At 40.7% G+C, this 20,044-nt stretch overlaps 2 protein-coding genes across 19 annotated transcripts in view; one reads left to right on the top strand and one right to left on the bottom strand.

The window, feature by feature from the left end:
• NRDC (nardilysin convertase) overlaps positions 1–20,044 on the top strand; it is a 90,680-nt gene that overhangs the window by 18,228 nt on the left and 52,408 nt on the right. For 3 of the 7 annotated variants that reach the window (XM_085511701.1, XM_085511698.1, XM_085511697.1), the window contains exons 28-30: positions 733–823; positions 1,104–1,220; positions 1,397–1,486. In XM_085511701.1, coding sequence (XP_085367827.1) covers positions 733–823; positions 1,104–1,220; positions 1,397–1,486 — 298 coding nt within the window. Of the gene's footprint in view, positions 1–732; positions 824–1,103; positions 1,221–1,396; positions 1,487–1,679; positions 2,386–20,044 lie in introns of those variants that run through there. The other 4 variants (XM_015870565.3, XM_085511699.1, XR_014932839.1 and 1 more) reach the window with 3 other exon arrangements.
• Positions 2,634–20,044, bottom strand: part of OSBPL9 (oxysterol binding protein like 9) — a 48,653-nt gene continuing 31,242 nt past the window's right edge. For 6 of the 12 annotated variants that reach the window (XM_015870572.3, XM_015870570.3, XM_032446156.2 and 3 more), the window contains 18 exons: positions 18,856–18,885; positions 16,338–16,388; positions 13,307–13,345; positions 10,470–10,563; positions 9,887–9,985; positions 8,971–9,130; positions 8,266–8,378; positions 7,931–8,049; positions 7,467–7,552; positions 7,042–7,216; positions 5,819–5,903; positions 5,434–5,544; positions 5,020–5,083; positions 4,767–4,907; positions 4,353–4,431; positions 4,040–4,131; positions 3,504–3,639; positions 2,634–3,396 (listed from right to left, as the gene is read on the bottom strand). In XM_015870572.3, coding sequence (XP_015726058.1) covers positions 3,322–3,396; positions 3,504–3,639; positions 4,040–4,131; positions 4,353–4,431; positions 4,767–4,907; positions 5,020–5,083; positions 5,434–5,544; positions 5,819–5,903; positions 7,042–7,216; positions 7,467–7,552; positions 7,931–8,049; positions 8,266–8,378; positions 8,971–9,130; positions 9,887–9,985; positions 10,470–10,563; positions 13,307–13,345; positions 16,338–16,388; positions 18,856–18,885 — 1,749 coding nt within the window. In that variant the 3' untranslated portion in view covers positions 2,634–3,321. The remainder of the gene's footprint in view (positions 3,397–3,503; positions 3,640–4,039; positions 4,132–4,352; positions 4,432–4,766; positions 4,908–5,019; positions 5,084–5,433; positions 5,545–5,818; positions 5,904–7,041; positions 7,217–7,466; positions 7,553–7,930; positions 8,050–8,265; positions 8,379–8,970; positions 9,131–9,886; positions 9,986–10,469; positions 10,564–13,306; positions 13,346–16,337; positions 16,389–18,855; positions 18,886–20,044) is intronic. The other 6 variants (XM_015870573.2, XM_085511714.1, XM_085511712.1 and 3 more) reach the window with 2 other exon arrangements.

Here is a 20,044-nt window from a genome sequence, read left to right as displayed (position 1 = left end):
AGCTGTGACACCGCTGACAGATGCAGCCATCGCTGGAGAACAACACCTAAATAAAGCAATAGCCTTAAGCCTCGTAAAACTGCAGCAGTCCTAACTTCATTAGGGAAGAATAACTCAAGGACTAAGTAGAGCATCCCGCTGCTCTGACTCCCCACACAGCTGCTGTCACCAAGCAGGTTCCATGTAACGTTTCTTCCAGCTCATCTTCAGGTGCCAGAACAGCGTTGGGGTTTTGTTCAGAGCTGGAGCAAAAAACACGTTGATGGGGATATGAAAAATCTGCAACTTAACAAACTGCTTCTGTATCTGGGAGAGCTCAGTACGCACAGGGTAGTGCTACCTCCAGCGATTACATTACGATATGAGCTCTGTGTCTTTGATGGAGGTCTGTACATTATGACCCCCACAACCCATTGCCGTGACATTTTGGTTCATCTCAGTGAAAGGCTGATGGCTGCAGCTGGGTCCTGACAGAGCATTGCTGCTGCTGGCTGCGCTGCAGCCCAGTCCCTGCATTGCAGCAGCTGTTCCTTCTGGCTCAGCGAGGTCCCTGCCTTTGAGCAGTCCCTAGTACAGAGCACTAGTTTCCCTTATAGTGGAGGATCAGATCAGATGTGTTGGTTTTTGTGGCTGTGTGGGCTTCTGGGAGTGTGGGAAAGCCCTGTGTGTGCCATAGCATTTCTTTCTTGTTTTTCCTGCCTGAGCTGATACAATTATTTGACTCTTGTTTAGCTCTGAACTGGTTGACAAGAAAATAGAGGAATTCCTTTCTTGCTTTGGAGACAAAATCAAGCATTTAACCGAAGAAGCTTTTAGCACCCAGGTAAAGATCAAACTTAAAAAGCTTTTTATTCCAAATGACACTTGGAGGGTTTGGTGACACCAACCTGGTGCATTTCTGAGGCTTTCTAAACAAAGGACTCCTGTTGATGTCCTGGGTGTTGCTCTTTGCATTGAGCAGTTGCTCTGAAAGCAAGGAACTGACTTGTTAATGTAATCTGGGTTTTCTTTTAACTTAGTAAAGGTGATGGTTGATAAGGTTGCAAAGTAAGGATGATATTTAAACCCTCTGAACCTTTACTTTCCCCACGTCCCACGCATAGGTTACAGCTTTGATAAAGCTTAAAGAATGTGAGGATTCCCACCTTGGAGAAGAAGTGGACAGGAACTGGAATGAAGTTGTGACACAGCAGTATCTCTTTGACCGGCTCGCCCGGGAGGTGGGTATGAATCCCTGCACACAGCCCCGTTCAAGCTGCAGATGCACACAGTGGGACTTATGCTGCCAGCACCACATGGATTGTAAACGTGGTGCTTTTAAAAGGTCTAAGGGAAACCACTGTTACTTCTAAAATCGTGATTGCTGTATTTAGAACCTCATTCCTTTGGGTTTCAGATAGAAGCACTGAAGTCTGTTACAAAATCAGACCTGGTCTCCTGGTTCCAGACTCACAGAAGCAGCAAGAAGAAAGTGCTCAGCGTACACGTGAGTAGTTCCACTCAGCTCAGTGCTGCCAACTTGTGTAATGCCACTTGGTGACTTCCAAGGTCTCAGTAAGGCTGTGCAGTAGGAGAAGCCATGGGCTCACTGCTTTCCATCCACACACCGGGTTATACTACTCACATATCTAATACTGGCTCCTGGAATTGCATTTAAGTCATCCATACTTAATTTTCAGGCAGATGAACACAGAGATCCATATTATAGAAGCTTAGACCCGAGTTTTTTCTATATGGCAACTTTTTTCCCAGGTGGTTGGATGTGGAAAACACGAAGGGGATGCAGAGGTTTCATCTGCCTCAGAAGCACAGAACTCTTCATCTGGTGAAATACCTCATCTTAATTTCTTGCCCCCCTCCTCCCTGATGGCTGATGTCACTTCCATCAAGGACATCAAAGCTTACACATCAACTCTGAATGTTCTCCCTTACCATAAAATCTTAAAATAAAAATGACATCTTGCCCTGCAGTACCGCGTAACACAGGTGCTTTCTGCAACCAATATTACAAACCTATTTATTTTTACTAAACAGGGCTGTAATATTAGCTGTGGGAAGGAACTTTCCTTCACATGGTTTTCAATCACCCCCTCAGCACAGGCACAGCCCCACACACCCCCAGCCTCCAGCAGGAGAGGAAGGAGAGCTCTCCCTTCTCCAGCTGTGTGCAGGCAGGGGCTGCTGCTCTGTTCATGTGCATCATTCCAAGCACTGTAGCGGTTGTTTAATAGCAGTTACATCTCCCCAAAGAATGCTGCAGTAGGAATTAATTAGAGCGGGTGGGAGAAGCAGCCTAAAGCATTCATCTGACACTGCTTTTTAAAGTTTTCTGTATGTGTAAAATAAAACGGAGATGAAATAAAATAAAACCCAGATTTAACTGTGGAAGGAAGAAGTTTGGTTGCTCCATCCAGCTACTCACCCCAAGGACATTCAGCTTCAGGCTAAACGACATAAAAGCTCCAGCTGGTAACAGAAAGGAGAGGCCTGGTGGAACCTGGAGAGAAATGCTGTAGGTGCTGCCCATTCCGTGCCTTGTGCCAGCAGTTCATTGCTGTCTTTGGGAAGGAGGTTTAACTACTTGCAGTGCTATCAAAGTAGTGTCCATAAAACGGCCATCACTCAGCTGCAGATACAGTCTTGCTGCAAAGGTTTATTATGAAATAAATAAAAAGTCCTTAGGAGAATTTTGAAAAATCTATTTATGAAGCCTTAAGATGCAGTGGGTAGAATTACCTATGGTTACATTTTAATCTCAAAAGAACAAAGTTATTTTGGGCAAGACGCTGAAATGCCAAAAGATTTGATTATCATACAGGTGGAAGATAACATTTATGTAGCAGTTTCTAACAAACCTTCCCAACAAAGGAATCCTCGTATTTACACATAGCAAACATTAGCTAGATTTAAATGATGTCTTGCATGTTGCTTTCTGTTGGTTTCTTTAATATGTAGAACCCAGGAATATAATGTAACTTATACCAAATGTCGAGGCCTTCACAGTGGTTATACAAGGTGTACGTCACAGCCCAGATGCTTCAGAAGCATCAGTGGAAGGGCTCCAGCAGCCTGCGCCTGCAGCCTGCATGCACTGCCAGTCCAGCAGAGTCCAACAGGAGTCACCGTGCAGCCAAGACGTTTCCTGTTTTGTTTAATTGCTGATCTGCATCAGTAAGTCCGGTATCCCTGAGATAGGAACCACTGTAACTGGAGGGGACAGGTGCTCCACACGTTACGTCCGTGACAACAGATGACGATCCTGGTATCAGATGTGAACTCTGCTAAGTCGAGGCCTGAACGTTTCCTGCTCTTCTAACCCACTCAGTGTTTACTGGCAGCGAGTCGTTTCAGTAGTGGCTCATCGTAAACCCAGCATTCTCCATCTTCATGGAATAACTAAAGGAAAGGGAATAACCAAGAGTAAGCTGTTAATGCCTGAACTGCAAAGGGACAGCAAAATATGACATGCTATAAGACATGAGCACGCCTTGAAAAAAGCTCACCCTTGTTTCCCATGGTGTCTCATTCTCCTTTCTGGCTCTGGCTTCAGCTCTTTGTCTTTCCTCGAGTGCATGCTTCGCAGCTGTAGCTGCATCAATGTCTCTTATTTTCAAGTTGTAGGTCACATCTTTCCATAAGCTGAAAACAGAAATTTGCATGGAGATAGCTTTAGAGAAGCACAGTGCTTGGAGGCTGCAGAAACCTATTACTGCATATTAGTTATTGCTGTTTGGAGAAGCGATCAGCTCAAAGGACAGTAATACACCTATTAAACCACAACTGCGCTGCCAACTGCCAGAAACAGGGAGGTTGCAGCAAAGCTCTCTGGACCTCCCAGCAAGGACGTGTCCAAGAGCTACATCTCATCTCCTCTCCTGTTACAGCCCCAACCTGCTCATGCTTCAGTCCCTCCCTCAGTGAGGGCCACGGCAGAGTGCAGCTGTCCATGCAGTGAGCAGTTAGGAGCGCCCACTCAGTCACACTGCTGCTCAGCTACAACAAATAGAGCTGAATTTGTCAGTTTAACTGAAGTTCTTACCATCGAGACTCAAAGTCCTCTTGATCCTCCAATTTCCTTACCTTCTTCTTAATTATAGGCATTTTCTTGGTATCTATAAAGACAGCATTCTCCTAGCGAGAGAGTAAAAAAAAGACATCAGTTCTTTATCTGGACTTACAATGTACATCCCATCACATTCCTGTGTACTGGTTGTATTCAGGACCTAAATCCTGAGCTCAGCATTCCTGTCATCTTTTGAGCATCTTCCTACGAGTTCCCAACTGCTAATGTTTGTCTAATTTTATATCATCGTTATATAAACACAGTTTAAAGAAAAAGAAAGGTACTTTACCCCTGTTGAGTATTTTGCATACATGACACCATTCCATTCTCCTTCCACAGAGCAGAAGGGTTTCTTGTCATTAGGAGAACTAGGAAACAAAGCAGACATTTCCCAGCTGTATTATAGTAACTAAAAAAAACCCCAAAGGATCAAAGACTTGATCTTAGATAACTCAGGGCTAAAAACTCAAATTCCTTTTGGGATACAGCTAAGAATACTTCAGAGCATGCTAGGCTAAATTCAGGTTTATGCAGCATTCCTCACGAACCATCTGGCTGTAATAGACACCCTATGGCACATAATCACCACAACCCGAGTTGTTGGGTAAGGATGTTTCAGGATTTCACAGTGTTGACTTTGAAAAGCACAGTCAGCATTTAAGTAGAGAAAACTGAAACAAATTGACAAAAGGTGCTTGCTTACAAGATTTCAGCTGTAATTCTGTGCTTCTTTCCTCCATAAAATGGTTTTGTGTGGAAGACAATGGAAGCATTATAGCCTGTCTTTGAGCAGCTAATACTGCATTCTCCACCAAGCTCGATCCATGGCACAGTGAGAATAGACCTGCAATTATAAGCACACGTATACCCATGTAAAGCCTTGTAAGTGAGAAATATGAAATATGATGTGTTACAAGACGAGAGAAATGAAAATACCAAACAGGGTATTTACTTACCTCCCGTAACCATTAGGGAAGGTCAAAATATAATGTTCGTCATAATCCAGGCATGTGACACACCCTATTAAAAAGAAAAAAAAAAAGTTTAAAACATGCAGCAAAACCTTCATAAAACTTCTCATAAATGATCTCCTGAGATACTTCATTAAAAAGAGATACCGTAAAAAGGTGGAGAGCTTCATTTCTCGTAGAGCCTGGGAATGCCTGGCTGCCAGACAAGGCTGGGAGAATTGTGGGGTTTACAGGCAGAATCTGGCTCTAGAAAATCAATTCCTCAATTCCTCGGTACTTAAGTTCTGCTTTCATAAACTCAAACACCTATGGCCCATAGGATGACTTGAAATATTTTTTGTTGAAGTTCAAGTTGCAGAATGTGGGTTTTCCTGCTGCTGTTACTTTGCACACACGTACCTTGCCCAATGTTATGAACTCCGATTGACATTCCTAAGAATTTTGACTTGGTCCATATGTGAGCATTGAATTGTATCCTCTTGTTAAAACACTCTGCATAAAATGCTGAAACTGAGGAGAAAGAGGCATTAAAGATCAGCATGAGAAATTAACTAAGAAATTAAGAGATGAATAGAGCCTCCAAATTCCTGCATCAGGAAATCTCTCAAAGTGCCCATGAAAACACAACAACGGTTTGAATTTGTTTCTCTCTGTGAAAGATACTTATAGAAAAAATGTTCAGCTTTTAGATTGAGAGAGAAAATGTAAATCCAAGATTTAAAGCAGATTCTGACTTCACTGTTGCAAAGTTACTTCACTGTTAGCAAAGTAGTTGTCAGCTTACTTGGAGGATGGTGAGAGACCTGCTCTGCCACAAACGTTACGTTGCTTTTGCTGACCCATGGAACTGGTCCTTCTGAAACTGGCTCCTGTGTGATAGGAGAGAGGATTTTCATCATTGACAGTGTTAACACCAGAAAGTAACAGGATGCTCACAAGAGAAGCTGCTTCCATGTTTAAAATAGGCTTCTAGAAACAAATTTCAGTTGTGTTTCGTGTATTTCTCAGTTTGCAAATTTAATGTGGAGGAACTCACTCATTCCTGAAACTACGACGCTTTCCAAAAGGAAGGTACAGCTTCTGCTCTCTGGGTTTTAAGTGGAAAGTTATTTGGGGGTGATGAGCACGATACTGAAGCAACAGTTAAAAAGCCATGCATGAACTCAATTAAAAAGTAATATTTAAATTCCCTTTATTTTTTATTAGCTAATAACAGATGGGTGGCAGAGCTCATTTTCCTGTTTACTTCTCAAAGTCTGACACGCATATTAGCAATGGTCAGATCTTACATCTCACACAACCAGGTAACACCACTTGTTACCTGTGGCAAATCACAAGTAGTAATTTGTCAGAAGCAACGGAAGGAAAAATACAAAGAGAGAGTTTAAACATTCACCTCAGAAACAAGAAAAAAGACTTTGGATGCCCTCAGACACTGGTAGATTATTTCAGACACAGAGGTCCTTCACTGAAGCAGTTCTACTCCATTGAAGAACGAAAGGAGGAGTGGCCAGGCACAGATAACCAACTAAAACACTGTGCAAGCTCGGAATCCAAATTTGAGAAGTCTTTGTACCTTTCACACTTGAGGAGACGATTTTAAGACCAGAACTAAATATACTGGGCAAACTGTGCTGCTTTCCACATGTTAAGTGATGGAAAGAAACTCAAGTTCAAAATACACAGCGTTTAAAGTTCTGATTTTTATCAGTTCTTCAAAGAAAAATTAATAGGATGCTGTTCAGGAAATAAAAGAATGTTTTCAACAAGTCTTCTAGTTCTTATAAAAACCTGAAGGCTCTGGTTTTGTTATGCAGAGTATCGAAAACCTCTACCCAAAGAAAAGGAAGAAGAGGGAGGCAAGAAAATCAATTAAGAAGTAGCCATAATTTGTAAACTTTGCTCCTTGAATGCAGCACATGCAATTTCAGTCAGTGAACTGATCAAGCTTTGGGAATTATGTGCATGGGTTATAAGCACCAAAAAACATACCACTAGAAAACTAACCATATCATCTTCACCTTCAGTGCCTGGTAGTACCCAATGACATCGAAAGATCTCGCCCAGAATGGGATTGTAAGGCTTTTTGGCAACTGACCCTTTTCTTCCTGCATGAAAAGCTGAGAGGTACCATTTAACCACTTGAACCATTCTTTCTTTTGGATCCTTCTGGTCACTAATGCTTCACAGTCCAAAACAGAGAAAAGAAGAAAAGACAACATGTCACATGAATAGGTATCTCAAACATGGGAAGGTTTCTGGATGGTTAGTTGCTTTACAGCTAAAGGTTTGATTGATTACTATGACTGTTCTTTAAGTTTAGATCAGTACTGAAGCATTGTTCTTCAACGTTAGTAATATATATTTGACAGCCCACAAGAGTCATAAACAACGTAAGAACCAGTTAATGCTCTACTGTAAACATTGAGTACCTGACAAATAAGTCCGGGTGTGCAAAGAAGTCAGCATACATTTCCAACAGCGACCTTCTTTCCAGGATAAATGTTGGAAGAACCACCTGAGTAAAGAAAACGAGCGCTTACATGCGGATCTTAATGTTTCCATACTTTGGGATATCGCAGATCTCCTTCTCTTTGAACCAATCCTTGAATTGCCTATAAATGTGGGCTAACAGGGATGCTGTACGCAGTAGCAACATTCCACCTGTCCTGCTTCCTACAACAGTTATTTCTGACAGAAAACTGTCCAATCAGATTTTAGGAGTCAGATATACTTACTCAGCACTCACTTTTTCCTCTCCCATTAACAATTCCAATTAACAATAAAATGCCATAGCATAACTAGCCATTAAGTGTACAGTTAGATTATCACTTCGGTTCTGAAGCAATTTATACAGAACTCAAAGCTTTCCTCTCCCTCCCCATGGCAAGTTTACCTTTGTTAGATCCATTCCTAATCTGACTTGTGACAAGAGATGCATGATAACACTCTTATGTTCTTCCACTGATTCTCCTTCTGCATCATCATCTCTATCGTCAGGAGGATCGAAGAGATCTAAAAAGACCAAATTGCTTTTTTCTCTGAACTTTCAAAGACTCTATATTTATCTAGCACACACACACACATTTATATATGTATATATATATATATAAAAGCCATTAGAAAGGTCTTATTTTCCACAAGTACTTTGTTATATACATACACTGACACAGTTTACAGACAGATGGACAATTAAGAGTTCCTTACATAAAGTTCACACAGTCCACTTACCAGCATCATTTGTCCCATTGGACATGGAAGAATTGAGTGACTCTGTGGTATCCGGACGTTTCAAACTACTCCCTGTGCTGCTGCGAGTCAGGACTGCAGCAGACCCTGAAGAACTAAAGAAGAATCATCAGTGCTTGAGAAAATGAGAAAATTCAGAAATTATTATCATATATTATGACATTGCTATACACAGGTTTCAGTTTTCTGATGAGTTTGCATGCTATTTCATTTTGTAGTATCTCTTAAAATTATGTTTCTGAGTAAAGAAATAGCATCTTTAGGGAAAGGCAGGCAACTTAAGGGGTTTTTGTTTTCATTATTATTACTATTATTATTTTGTGACAGGGATTTGGCTATTTACACTATACGTATATATATGAAATACATCCTAATTTTAGCTTGATTCTCTGAGCTGATGGCTTCCCTATTTCAGTCTACTTTAAGGGTCATGTCAGTGTGTGTTTCAGCTGGAATGGGAAGGAAACAGCATCCCTGACAGACAGCCATGCAGGGGACAAGGTGCTCTTATTCTGTTTTATAAAGAGCGACTTACCTTTTTTGTTTGTTTATTTTAAGCCAATCTCTCTTGTTTGATTAAACAACCTCTACAAGTAGAGCCATACACTTGAGATTAAAAAAAACAACAAAACAACAACAAAAATAGAATCAGTATTCAGCACACGCTGCGTTCTTTCGGCTACTTACTCCATACATCGCTTGGGGGAAGAACTGCTCTGATAGAATTCATCAGCATCATAGAATTCATCCTCACTGCTTGAGTAAGAGAAATCCGGCACCGTGTTTGGAGACAGATTGACATGGCTTGGAGAAGTGAGGCTGCTGCTAGGTGCTGACTGCCCGCTTCCTGTGGAGTGTTAAGAATTATACATTTAATTTAAGAACAACAATCAAATAATAAAGAAAAAACAATTAAAAAGAACCCTAAACCCACCAGTTCTCTAAGACTGATAACATCAGTGAGGGCTCAAGCAAGCCCAGAAGCTAACATAGCTTACAACATTAGAAGCAATCATTAGGCAGGTTCTTATTCAGCTTAGCTTAAAAGATAACAAGAAATGTCAGCCCCCAAAAAGAGCTGAGAACAACAGTGAAGTCTAAGGACATATCTTCTCCAAAGTTGCAGATTAAAGGCAAAACAGCAATACTGAGCAATTCTACAGTTAGACAGCATGGTTTGTGTTGGAATGGACCTGTAGAAGTCATCTGGTCCAACTCCCCACTGAAGCAAAAGTAACTTCAAAGTTCAAACAGACTGTTCAAATTCACATACAGTCAGATCTTAAATATCTCCCAAGATGAAGACTTCTCAGTTTTTCTGCAGAACCTATTGCAAATTTGACTGCTCTCACTGTAAGGAGATCAAAACAAACGTTCTGCTCGTTTCAGAAACAAAGTCAGACCATCTGACAAATCTACCAGGTTAAGTCAAGCGGTTAATAGGCAACAAATAAATCAAGTATCAAATCACATCACCAGAATTACTGATGAAGGATTAGATCAATGGGTTGGCCTGTGTGATATCATTTTAATAACAAAGCAGACCACAGACAGCATACATTCAGCTTTTTTCTGTACATCAGCCATTTACACAGAGCTGTACCTGTACTATTTGGTGTTGGAGTCTGATTTCCAAGTGCTGCTATTACGGGTCCCACTGGTAAAGATGAGGGTCGCTGCTCTGACTTGCACAGCTGAGGTTCTAGGACACATTTTGATACGTTAAGTACAACAGTCACCTTTAATTCTGAGAATTGTGCATTTTTGAGGAAGGAGATTCCACATGGTGTCACCTCACTCACAACAAACAACTTCGTCTACACAAATCTCCCAGAGAAACGCCCTTCTGTCAGTGTTCATTAGAATTCAGATATTTAATTTCAACAGTTGCCATTAGTTGGCTAAAACGTGTAGAAGCATAAGCTAATAACTCAAGTGTGTAATAACTCATGTGTTACAAGTGTAACACATAGACTTACCCACAGAACTAGAGGCGGTGTTACCTGATGGCTGAGGAAGTTCCACACCTCCCCTCTTTTCCCTTGCTTTGCACCACCAGGTGCAGTGAGCACCTTTATTGCACACACGTGGCATAGAAATCATCCACCTTCATGCAGCTCCTCCATCTGGAGCGCAGCTGCATCCTGCTTGTTCATGAATATTGCTAGTGAGCTTCTCTTCCGTACCTGGAGGTATAACAGTCTGGGAAGGCATTGCACTGATCACTGGCTGTTCCAAAGGACTGGGCTGATAGACTGCATCAACAGGGTTTATAGTACTCTGAGATAAAAGAAACAAAAGCACATTTTTTTTTCCTCAATTAAAAGCAATAAATAAATAAGCAGCATAGACGATAAGAAGACCACGAGCACAAGAAATGCTTAAATGCAAGGCAGCAAATTCCTGAGAGGGAAAGTGAAACACAAATTGACAGCTGAGGACACAAGAAATACTTTCAAAATAGTAATATTTTGATTCCTTGCACACTTTTTAAAGCACATAACTGAATTTGCCATGGGTTTTACTTGTCCTATAAAGAATTCATCCTTCACGTTCTAGCTGCTGGTACCCCAATGCCCAGTAATACACACTGCACACACACAGTGGAAAGTCAGACACGTCTTCTGGCAGAAATTAGAACAGATAATCTCTACTTTCAAAAGACTTTTTATTAGTCAGGAATCATGGGCACATTTACAGCCATGAAGTGCCACTTTGTTACCAAAATTCTTTTGAAAGCAAGCTGATAGTTATCAGTAAAGGACACCTCACTCTTGTCAAGAACCCAAGCACTTTAGCACCACCTGGAATCACTGCTCACAAAAGTCACTGGTTTCAGTGTAAGTTTTTGGCTTTTATACCAGAAAAGCCTCCTGGAAACCTACATTGCAATGATCTTTTAATTCAGACAGGCATGATTTTGCCTTGCTTCACTGACTTGTTATTCTGTTATCATCTGAGCACTGTTTCTCATATACGTTTACACGTAGCAACCTGAATTTGTATCTTATTCTGTCTTACTGCTTGGTAAGAGGCGTGTAAGACCCTTTTCCACATATCTTGCCATTAGAAAACATTAATCTATGTCAAAGCGGAAAATCTTTCATTGCCTGCTTACTAGGAGATCTCGCTGCTGTACTTAAACCAAAATCTATCAAGCAAAGGAAGCAATATAATACCTCATCATCTCAACTTCCTACAAAAGGAAGACAACATTCTTGCCTCTTCTGTGGTTAACTCTTTTCCTGAACCCATAAGACTTTCTATAGCACGGATATTATATCAGAACAAATGGACATGACAGTGCAGGGTTGTTAAGAGTTACTGTAGTGTGGTTAGGCTGTGGTTGGACTTGATGATCTTTAAGGCCTTTTCCAACCCGAGCAATTCTATGATGATTGTTCTCTGGTTACCTTAGAAAAAAAATCTCTGGTTAGAGAAAAAAGGTATAAAAATCACCAAGTTTTTGGTGATACATTAACTTGTCTGCCAATAAACAATCCAGTGCATTTACTGTTACTCCACTGCATTCCAGCACAAAGCCAACCTCCCTCAGACATGACCTTAATGTCTTGTGCACTTACACATGCAACAAAGGCAGCTCCCTGTCCCACAAACATCACAGTTCAAAATCATCATCCGGTTCTGAGAGCTGAGAGACTTCAGAACAAAGACAGCCCCGTGATACATGAGACTCTATTGCTGTATCTGTCTCCTGTAGGTTTTAGGGAAACTTGTCACACGATAAAGAACTACAGAACTCTGCTGTGATATGGAAGAAAAAAAACAACTTCATCTTTTGACTTCGTTTGGAGAATTATTTAAGAATAAGGTTCATGTGCTGCATGAACTGGAGGTTTCTCCTCAGATATTTTGGGCTGTGCCTTCACGGTTTAGAAATGAAGGAAGAACTGAATGTATCATACTGTGATTTTAACAACAGGGTAAAAAAAATCCAAGCATGTAGGAACAGCCAAACTGCCATTCCAGCAAAGCAGCAAGATCCTGACCTCTACCCAGGACAGTACTGAGCTCAGGAGAAGCAGAATTTCAGTCTTCACATCTTGTGGTATCATTAAATATTTTTTTCAGCATAAGCCAGAGCACAGACAGTGAGAAAGCAGAAAATCAGATGTAGTCTCTGGTAAGTTGCAGTACCTGTATTACAATCTCCAAGCTGTAGATCTGCTGTCTGCACCACCTCTACCACAGGACACTGCCCGGCAGGGCTGCACGCCCTCTTTTCCAGAACCTACTCTATTACGTGAAGGTCTGAACTATGGGACACTCAGGGGAACTGTTTATCTTACTTGCAACAAGCATGAGGCCAAAACCTGTATGTGCACCTTTACTCCAAAGTTCATGACAGAAAACCATACCAGCAAAGCTGTATACAAAGGAAAGACAAACAAGGCTTTGCAATTACAGCCAACTGCAATGAAAATAGATTTTAACTTTTAGAGTCGTGTTTTACTGAAACCAGTTTCCTATGAAAAGTACCTGGAATGTACTTGAGTGATAAAAAAGAGAACAAGGAAAGAGAAGTGACTTAAACCAAAGAAGACAGAAGTTACATTAAGAATGCAGAAGTTAGATTAAAGAAAGAACGCTGCTTCAACAGACTGAATACAAGTGTGCTGAATGAGCAGCACTGCACAACAGACAAGTTGCTGGAAGCACATGGATGGCTAATCTATTTTATACATGAGGATATCTCAGATGGAACACAGAACTATTAATATACCAGTGATTTCCCTTTCATCTGCTCACAAGCAGACTTCTCTATGTGTTCAGTCACAACAATGTCATTTAAAACAGCCAGTATAAAACTGGCACTGTATTTTCTAACAGTAAGGCTGTGAGCCAGTCTCAGAAGTTAACAACTCAATGGGAATTTCAGTGAGATACTTGAAGCAGCACATTAGAGAAAGGAAGAACAACATTGCAAAATGAGTGGAAAATCAGGTCTCTGTTCACATGTTCTGCAGAAGTGAAGGGAGGTAAAGATTAGATTTAAACTTACTATAAGTCCATCTGCGTGCTTCTCCTCATTATTTTGGTCCTTAAGGAAAAAATGTTAAGAGTATCAACAAATCAATCTTGTATGACTTGGCAGTTTTGTGTTACGTGAGAGCTCTAATAGCAAGCCTCGTTCAGGAGCCTTTACATTTTCAGCCATAAGATGTTGGTGTTCCTCACCACATGATAGAGCAACTAAGAACAACTCCATACATCATCACCACACTCCATGCCTAAGTGTTTTATGAGGACCTGTTCAAACAAGCTCAATAAGCTTTAAAAACACCCCTTCTACCCTGCAGGACACAGTCACGTTTCACAATGTAGGTTCTACCCAACTAGCTCAGAGCCCCCAAACCAATGTTAAACACTGTACCAGCACCACTAGGAACTTTCTCTGCACACCAGGTGAATTTCTTCACTTCTGCTGTAAGTTCCCATTAGCCAGTATCTCTGTGTCAACTTTAAGACTATTAAGATTATTCTACAGATTTCCAGTTAATGTTATGAAGAGAATCAAGGGGAAAAAAGCTGTAAATAGCACAAACAGATAGAGGTAGCACAGACTTAAGTCTCAATACTTTGAACACCCTTCCTTAGCTTAAACACCTGGCAAAAAGCTGCTCCACAGCACTGCATCAGCTACAGCTGAACAAAATGCCACTGAGGTGGGCAGGCAGAAGGGACCAGAAATGGTGAAGGCAAAGATGTGAAGCTAAATACCTGTAAGAATTACTTCATGAAACACATCCTGCGTATTTCTGTCAGTTTATCAAATCACTGACAGACCACTACATGAATTTATACATTTAGTGTCAGTAAAATTTGGCAACTCCAGTTGTCACACACAGCCAGGGGTGAACCCAACCATTGCTGCTGTTCTCCTCCCACCCAGTTCAGTTTAATTGCTTTTTCTAAGTCAGGAATATTATAATACATACAAAGTATTGACTTCATTATTTTCAGAGTGCCCCAGGTCACTCAAATACAAGAGGCACAATTACACCCTGCATCTGCCAACAGCTGTACCAACAGGCAACTGCCTGATTCCTAAAGCAGGCTGTCTTAGTATGTAAAACAGCTCAAGGCACAATAAGAGGTTTCTTTAACACACCACAAACACTTGCTTAGAACTTCACAGACATGGAACTAACAAAACTGAGAAAGAAACCGACCAAGTGAAAACACACAAAAATCACTGGCAAATTTGTAATTATCTACAGCAGTAAGAAATTGAGATACCAACACAGGTCAGGAAGAGAAGGAAAGGGATGGGACAGAAAGGCCATGTGAGAGAAAGGAAGGAGATGGAAGTGATAAAGCAGAGAAGTTATTAAAACGCTGCTCTAGAAGATTTTTTGATATGGTTATTCTTTAGTCAAAGAATCAAAATTTAAACACCAGTCATTCTACAGTGATTAATATTAATTGCTAGTACTGAAGGAAGGACTTCAAAGTGATTCAGTGTTACATAAATCAAGAATTTTAGTATTTTTCTGGGACCCAGATGCCTTTATGCTTGTATGAAGTTACAGCCAAAAAGCACCAAATCTCATCAGAAATGACTGTAACTGCCACTACCAGCAGATCCATTCTGTCTGTTCTTGGCAAACCATCCAACCAACTTTGAAATGATACATTTAGCATCAGTGCAAGGCAAGCAATCACGTTCATCCTTAACCCACTACACTCACCCAAAGTACAGAGAAGAAATGGGACTTGATCTTCAATGGGAAACAGATTGGAACTCTGCTCTTTCCAACTTACTACTAATTGCAAAGTACAACATTCAAATAAATAAAGTAAGAAATATTTCACAGGAATTAAACCTCTGTGTAAGTAACAACTATTAAACACGTGTAGGTAGATGTAACAGAAAATAAGCAAGTCATTTGTTACACAGGATTTCTTTGACAGCTACCTTAACACAGCAAGTCAGATACATCTGTGTAAGACAACAACCCTATTCAGTCCATCTATAACTGACTCCTCCAAAACCCTGAAGAACGGCACATTATCTACCAGTTTCATAAAGCTAAACCACTTTAAATATACTCAGTACTAAGTAACAGCAAAACATGAGGTTCTGTCAAGGCTCTTTTTGCTGTCACTGCCGTGAATGGTTCAGATGGAATCACTGTACATTAAACAAAACCGTTCTCACTCTACATTAATGTGGCACAAAACTGCTTCTATGTACCCTGTTCTTTGTGAAGACTTTATTAATGAACTCATTAGCTAATACTCCTTTCCTTCAGAGCTTTGCCATCTCTATTGGCTATTGATGTGAAATCTACATTTTGCAAGATATGCAACAATCTTTTAAGTAATGACTTCTGCCTCCAAAGCAACCTGATTCTGAAGGTTTCAGATACTTTTCACTAGCCTCAAATGCTCGTGCTTTGAAAAACACTGCCCACCTTCACTTTGCTTCTGCATCTTAAATAACGTATCATAAATACAGCATGACCTGACCCAAAAAACCTGAATCTCACTAGATACATAACAAAAACACAGTGAGAAGTGCAAGTGCATTACTCATATTGCATTCTCACATAATACAGCCTATTTCAAGATGTTCCAACATGGTCATAAATTTCAGATCTACAAAAACCTGTAAAAACTTGTCAAACCAGCTTAGATTACTAACGCCATCATTTTCCTTTTCCCTCTTCCTGCTGGTCACACTCTTCAATGAAAAAGAACGAACAGTTTTGTTAAGCTTAGATTCTACTGCTCTGATACCAGCTGAAATTCGGACTTACTCTGAAAACTAAGTTCATCTCAAAAGATGTATAAAAAAAAAAAAGCTCTGCCATCAACACAACCATTAATATGAACAGACCAAACTGTCTGCAGTGGGTCTCAGTATGGCAGAAACTCCATTAAAACAGCAGCATAAATCAACTCACAACGTTTTTGGATTTACATTCTGGAATGCGTGGAGAACATCCACATTTCCAGATTCCCAGAAGCTGAAATGTTCCCACAGGTGAATCCCACGTCATAAAGTCAAAACAAGTTACTGTACTTACTTTAGCAATCTGTAGCAAGACAATGCAGTGTTTGATTGATTCTACCATACTCTAAGAAAAGAAGAAAAACAAAAAACCTTCTATCAGCATCTTACAATAACTGTATTTACATGTATTTTCCACAGTAACACAAAATATTAACAAAAATACTTGTCAAAACCTAAATAGACACTTCTGTAGAAGCCCTGCTTTGCCTCCCTTCAGCCACCCCTTTATTCTGTCCTCCTTTTGCCAAGGACAAAGTGTAGCAGCAAGAAACGGATGTTTCCAAAAGCCACGTAAAGGACAAGATTCCAAGGAGACATTCCAAGGAGAAATGGAAGTCAGCTTCTAACTTTCTCAGAAATACAAGCAGGCAAATTCTGAGCAAGTGTTGGATCCAATGCATTTAGCAGTACGACTTTTTGATGAGAAGGATCCTGCATTTGCATACTTGACAAGGTCTCTCTGTAAGATGAAGATAAGGGGGAAGGAAATAAGAAAAAGTAATGAAAGTAATTAGTGTGAAGGTAATGGATGTTCTGCAGAAGATGAGACAGTGCAAGTTCTGATACTTTATACAACACAAGGCACAATAAAAGAGCAGCAGAATAGCAAAGAAAAAGCCGGACATGTGAGGCAGAAGCAACAGTAATGAAATATGAGGAAGGAGCAGCGGGAAACATTACCACTGGGATATAAAGAGACATGAGGATGACAAAACATGCAAAAGAGAAAATTAAGGAAAGAGCAAGAAAGTTTGCCTTCTTAACAGAGTTGGCTAATGTGCTTCTGTGCCACATCACCTGCAAACCAAGTGCCCTACAGGGAATTATCTTGGGCCACGCTGGGCATAACTAACAGGACAGTGTTACAGCCATTATCCACCACAACATCCTGGGGAAAGCAGAAAAGGTCTGGCTTAGCTCATATTTAATTAGCACTAATAAGCAGATTCCTGCAGCGCTGTTTGAGCTTGTATTGCACTTCAGTGTGAGACAAACTTGGGTATTTGGGGGCAAATTCCAGCAAAGGACTGGAAACAGAAATGACAGGAAAGATGATTAAGTGAAGCTGGGTTTGTATAAAGGGAAGAGAAGGATGCTCGAGGAAGACCTTCTCAATGGGTTTAAGCATCTGATAGGAGAGGGAAGGCAGGAAGACAGCAGATTTTTTTGCACTGGTATCAAGTGACAGAACAAGCAATAGCCTCAAATCAAAATAAAGGAAAACCCAACGGGACACAGTCCTGGGGAACCTGCTTTAGCTGACCCTGCTCTCAGCACAGAACTGGACTGCAGACCTTCAGAAGCCCCTTCCAACATCAGCTGTTCTATGATTTCTAGGATACTAGACATAAATCTGAAAGCAGCGCCAGAACCAGGCTGCCCTTTTGACATTACGCTACTGGATCTAATACAGATTCCCAGAAAGCAGAGCACACATCGGGATAGAGCTCTGCAGGGGTAAGCCTTGGTCTGAGATGAGAGCTGCTACCAAAGACTGAAATACAGGGGGCCTCAGGCTGACCCTGTACTGTGCTCCTTGAAACCACGGTGAGATTTTTCCATTATCCAGGGTAATCCACTGAGCACTACTTCAAGCAATAGACAAGTGAGGAGAAAGGGAAGGTGAGGACAGCAGTGGAAGATTAATGAGCACATCAGTGCTCTGAAAGAATGCAGAAGTATTCAAGAAACAGAGAAGATCCTATAGAAAACTCAGCATAAAAGACAAGGTGAGGAAGAAAGCTAGAAAAATATGACAGCATTAACTGGAGAGGAAAGCAGCGATTTGTCAGAACCCAGAGAAAGCAAAGTGGTAATAAAATCAATACAGAAACGGAACATCCCTATGGTTTACCAGACATGAAGAAATACTGATAAAGGACTGGAAGAGGCCTGGACCAGACTCAATTCTAGAAACACAGATACAAGATTGAGACATACATCTGAGCATTCACTACAAAGTAAATGTCTGAAAAACTGAGACGAACGGATGGAACAAGCAAGGCAGAATGATAGAAAGGAACGTACTTGGAGCACTGAAACCACACGCCCCACTGTAGGCAATGACATCTCATTCCAAGTTTTAACAGATCAGGAGAAGCAGGTTATCCATGTTAGGAGAGTTAAGCAGACCCTTATTGGGTCATTCTGAAGAGCACATATCTGTGATAAGAAGCTTTTCTCTTTTTTTAAACAGATGTTTCTGCTGGAAAAAGCGTGGATTCATCCAGTGGCACAGATAACCTCCTGAGAGGTGGTGGCTTTTTTCTACTGCCCCAAAAACTTCTAGTAAGGTTGAAATACGACCAAAAGAGAGAGAGAGGTTGTCAACATTTTCTGCCTGGAATTAGTGAAATAAAAGGTTATTTTATTCTGTTTCTGAACATGAAGATTGAATTTCCATCACCCTTAATGAAAAAACAAACAAAAACCAACTTCCATTTTTCAGTCATGAAGTTTGGAATGTTTCAAAAGAAAACAAGGTTGCTATTCAGAACCTATGGAGTAGTTAAAAAATTACAATAACTTACACTGGTGGTTTCTTTCAGACCTTCAATTTTCTGTAAAAGAAAAATCCCAACAATGTGGTTAAAGGAAGAACTTCCAGCATGCAGTCTGAGCTGAATACTGCACAAACACTGTAACTATTCTTAAACACATGGAGGGCATGAAAAAAAAGCAATCAACACAAAGATTATTTCTACATGAAAAGACAAAAACTTTCATTTTGTTATTGAAAAGCCTGAGCTCAAGCTGCTCATTAAAACCTGAAGCTGCCAAGCTTAGGTATTTCTGAGCAGTGACATTACACATATTTACCCATTGAAGTCAACGATTCACCTTTCCCTACCACTAACAGCAAGAAAGACAATTTCAGTATGATGACCCACTCCAATGCAGTGCACTGAAAGCAGTACATTCCAACTTCAAATTAATCTTTGTTCAAGTGTAACAAGCAAACGCAGGTAAACTCAACTTTAAAAAGAAAAATCACAGAAAAATAACTGCGTGCCTATTCTTGCTTCTTCTAAACAGTTCATGCACCTGGAAATCTGCCCCCTTATCTGGAAGGGCTGGTTCACAAGTATTTCCTGTGTGGAGCTGCACACCGGGCACACAAAAGGCATCTGCGTGCCTTTCTACACATAAGCATGACCCATCTAAGGAGCACGTGCATCCTGTTGGTGTCCTTGTGTCGATCTGCTAAAGGCAAAATTATCCAATTGGACTCAGCGCTGATCCTCTATGAATTCAATTACAGGACCTCTCTGTTTTGATTAATATGAATATCTCACGTGACTCGAATCAGCTTCCGTATGATTCTTCAGTAATCAAAGTGAGTGAAGGAACATTTTTCCCCACACAGCACTGAAAGCCAAATCAGATCAGCTTGTCCAGCAAAAAGAAGCAGCCAACTCATGGCTGGAATCAGTGAAGTGCAATTTAAGTCCTCACGTTCAGCCTTAGATTTACTTCACCAAACAGCTCCATCAGGCTACACCTCCTCCACAGTATTTCTCAGTCTTCATATCAAGTCTGAATTTTCTTCCAGCTTCTACAAATTACTGTCTGAGAAGAAAATATCCAGGAGGCCTTGAAGCACCTCAGAGCACCCACACCCTAACCTGCAGCATTACCTTCAACAGAAAACTATGTCCAGTGTTTTTGTCCAAAGCTCTTGAAAAAAATCATAGCTCAAGTTTTAAACGCCTGGCCACA

Source organism: Coturnix japonica, chromosome 11 (genome assembly GCF_054131305.1).
Source record: "Coturnix japonica strain WE chromosome 11, WE-NBRP24, whole genome shotgun sequence".
In the NCBI taxonomy this organism is placed as follows: Eukaryota; Metazoa; Chordata; class Aves; order Galliformes; family Phasianidae; genus Coturnix; species Coturnix japonica.
The sequence above is the reverse complement of the archived record's forward strand: the minus strand, read 5'-3'. Positions and strand labels throughout refer to the sequence as shown.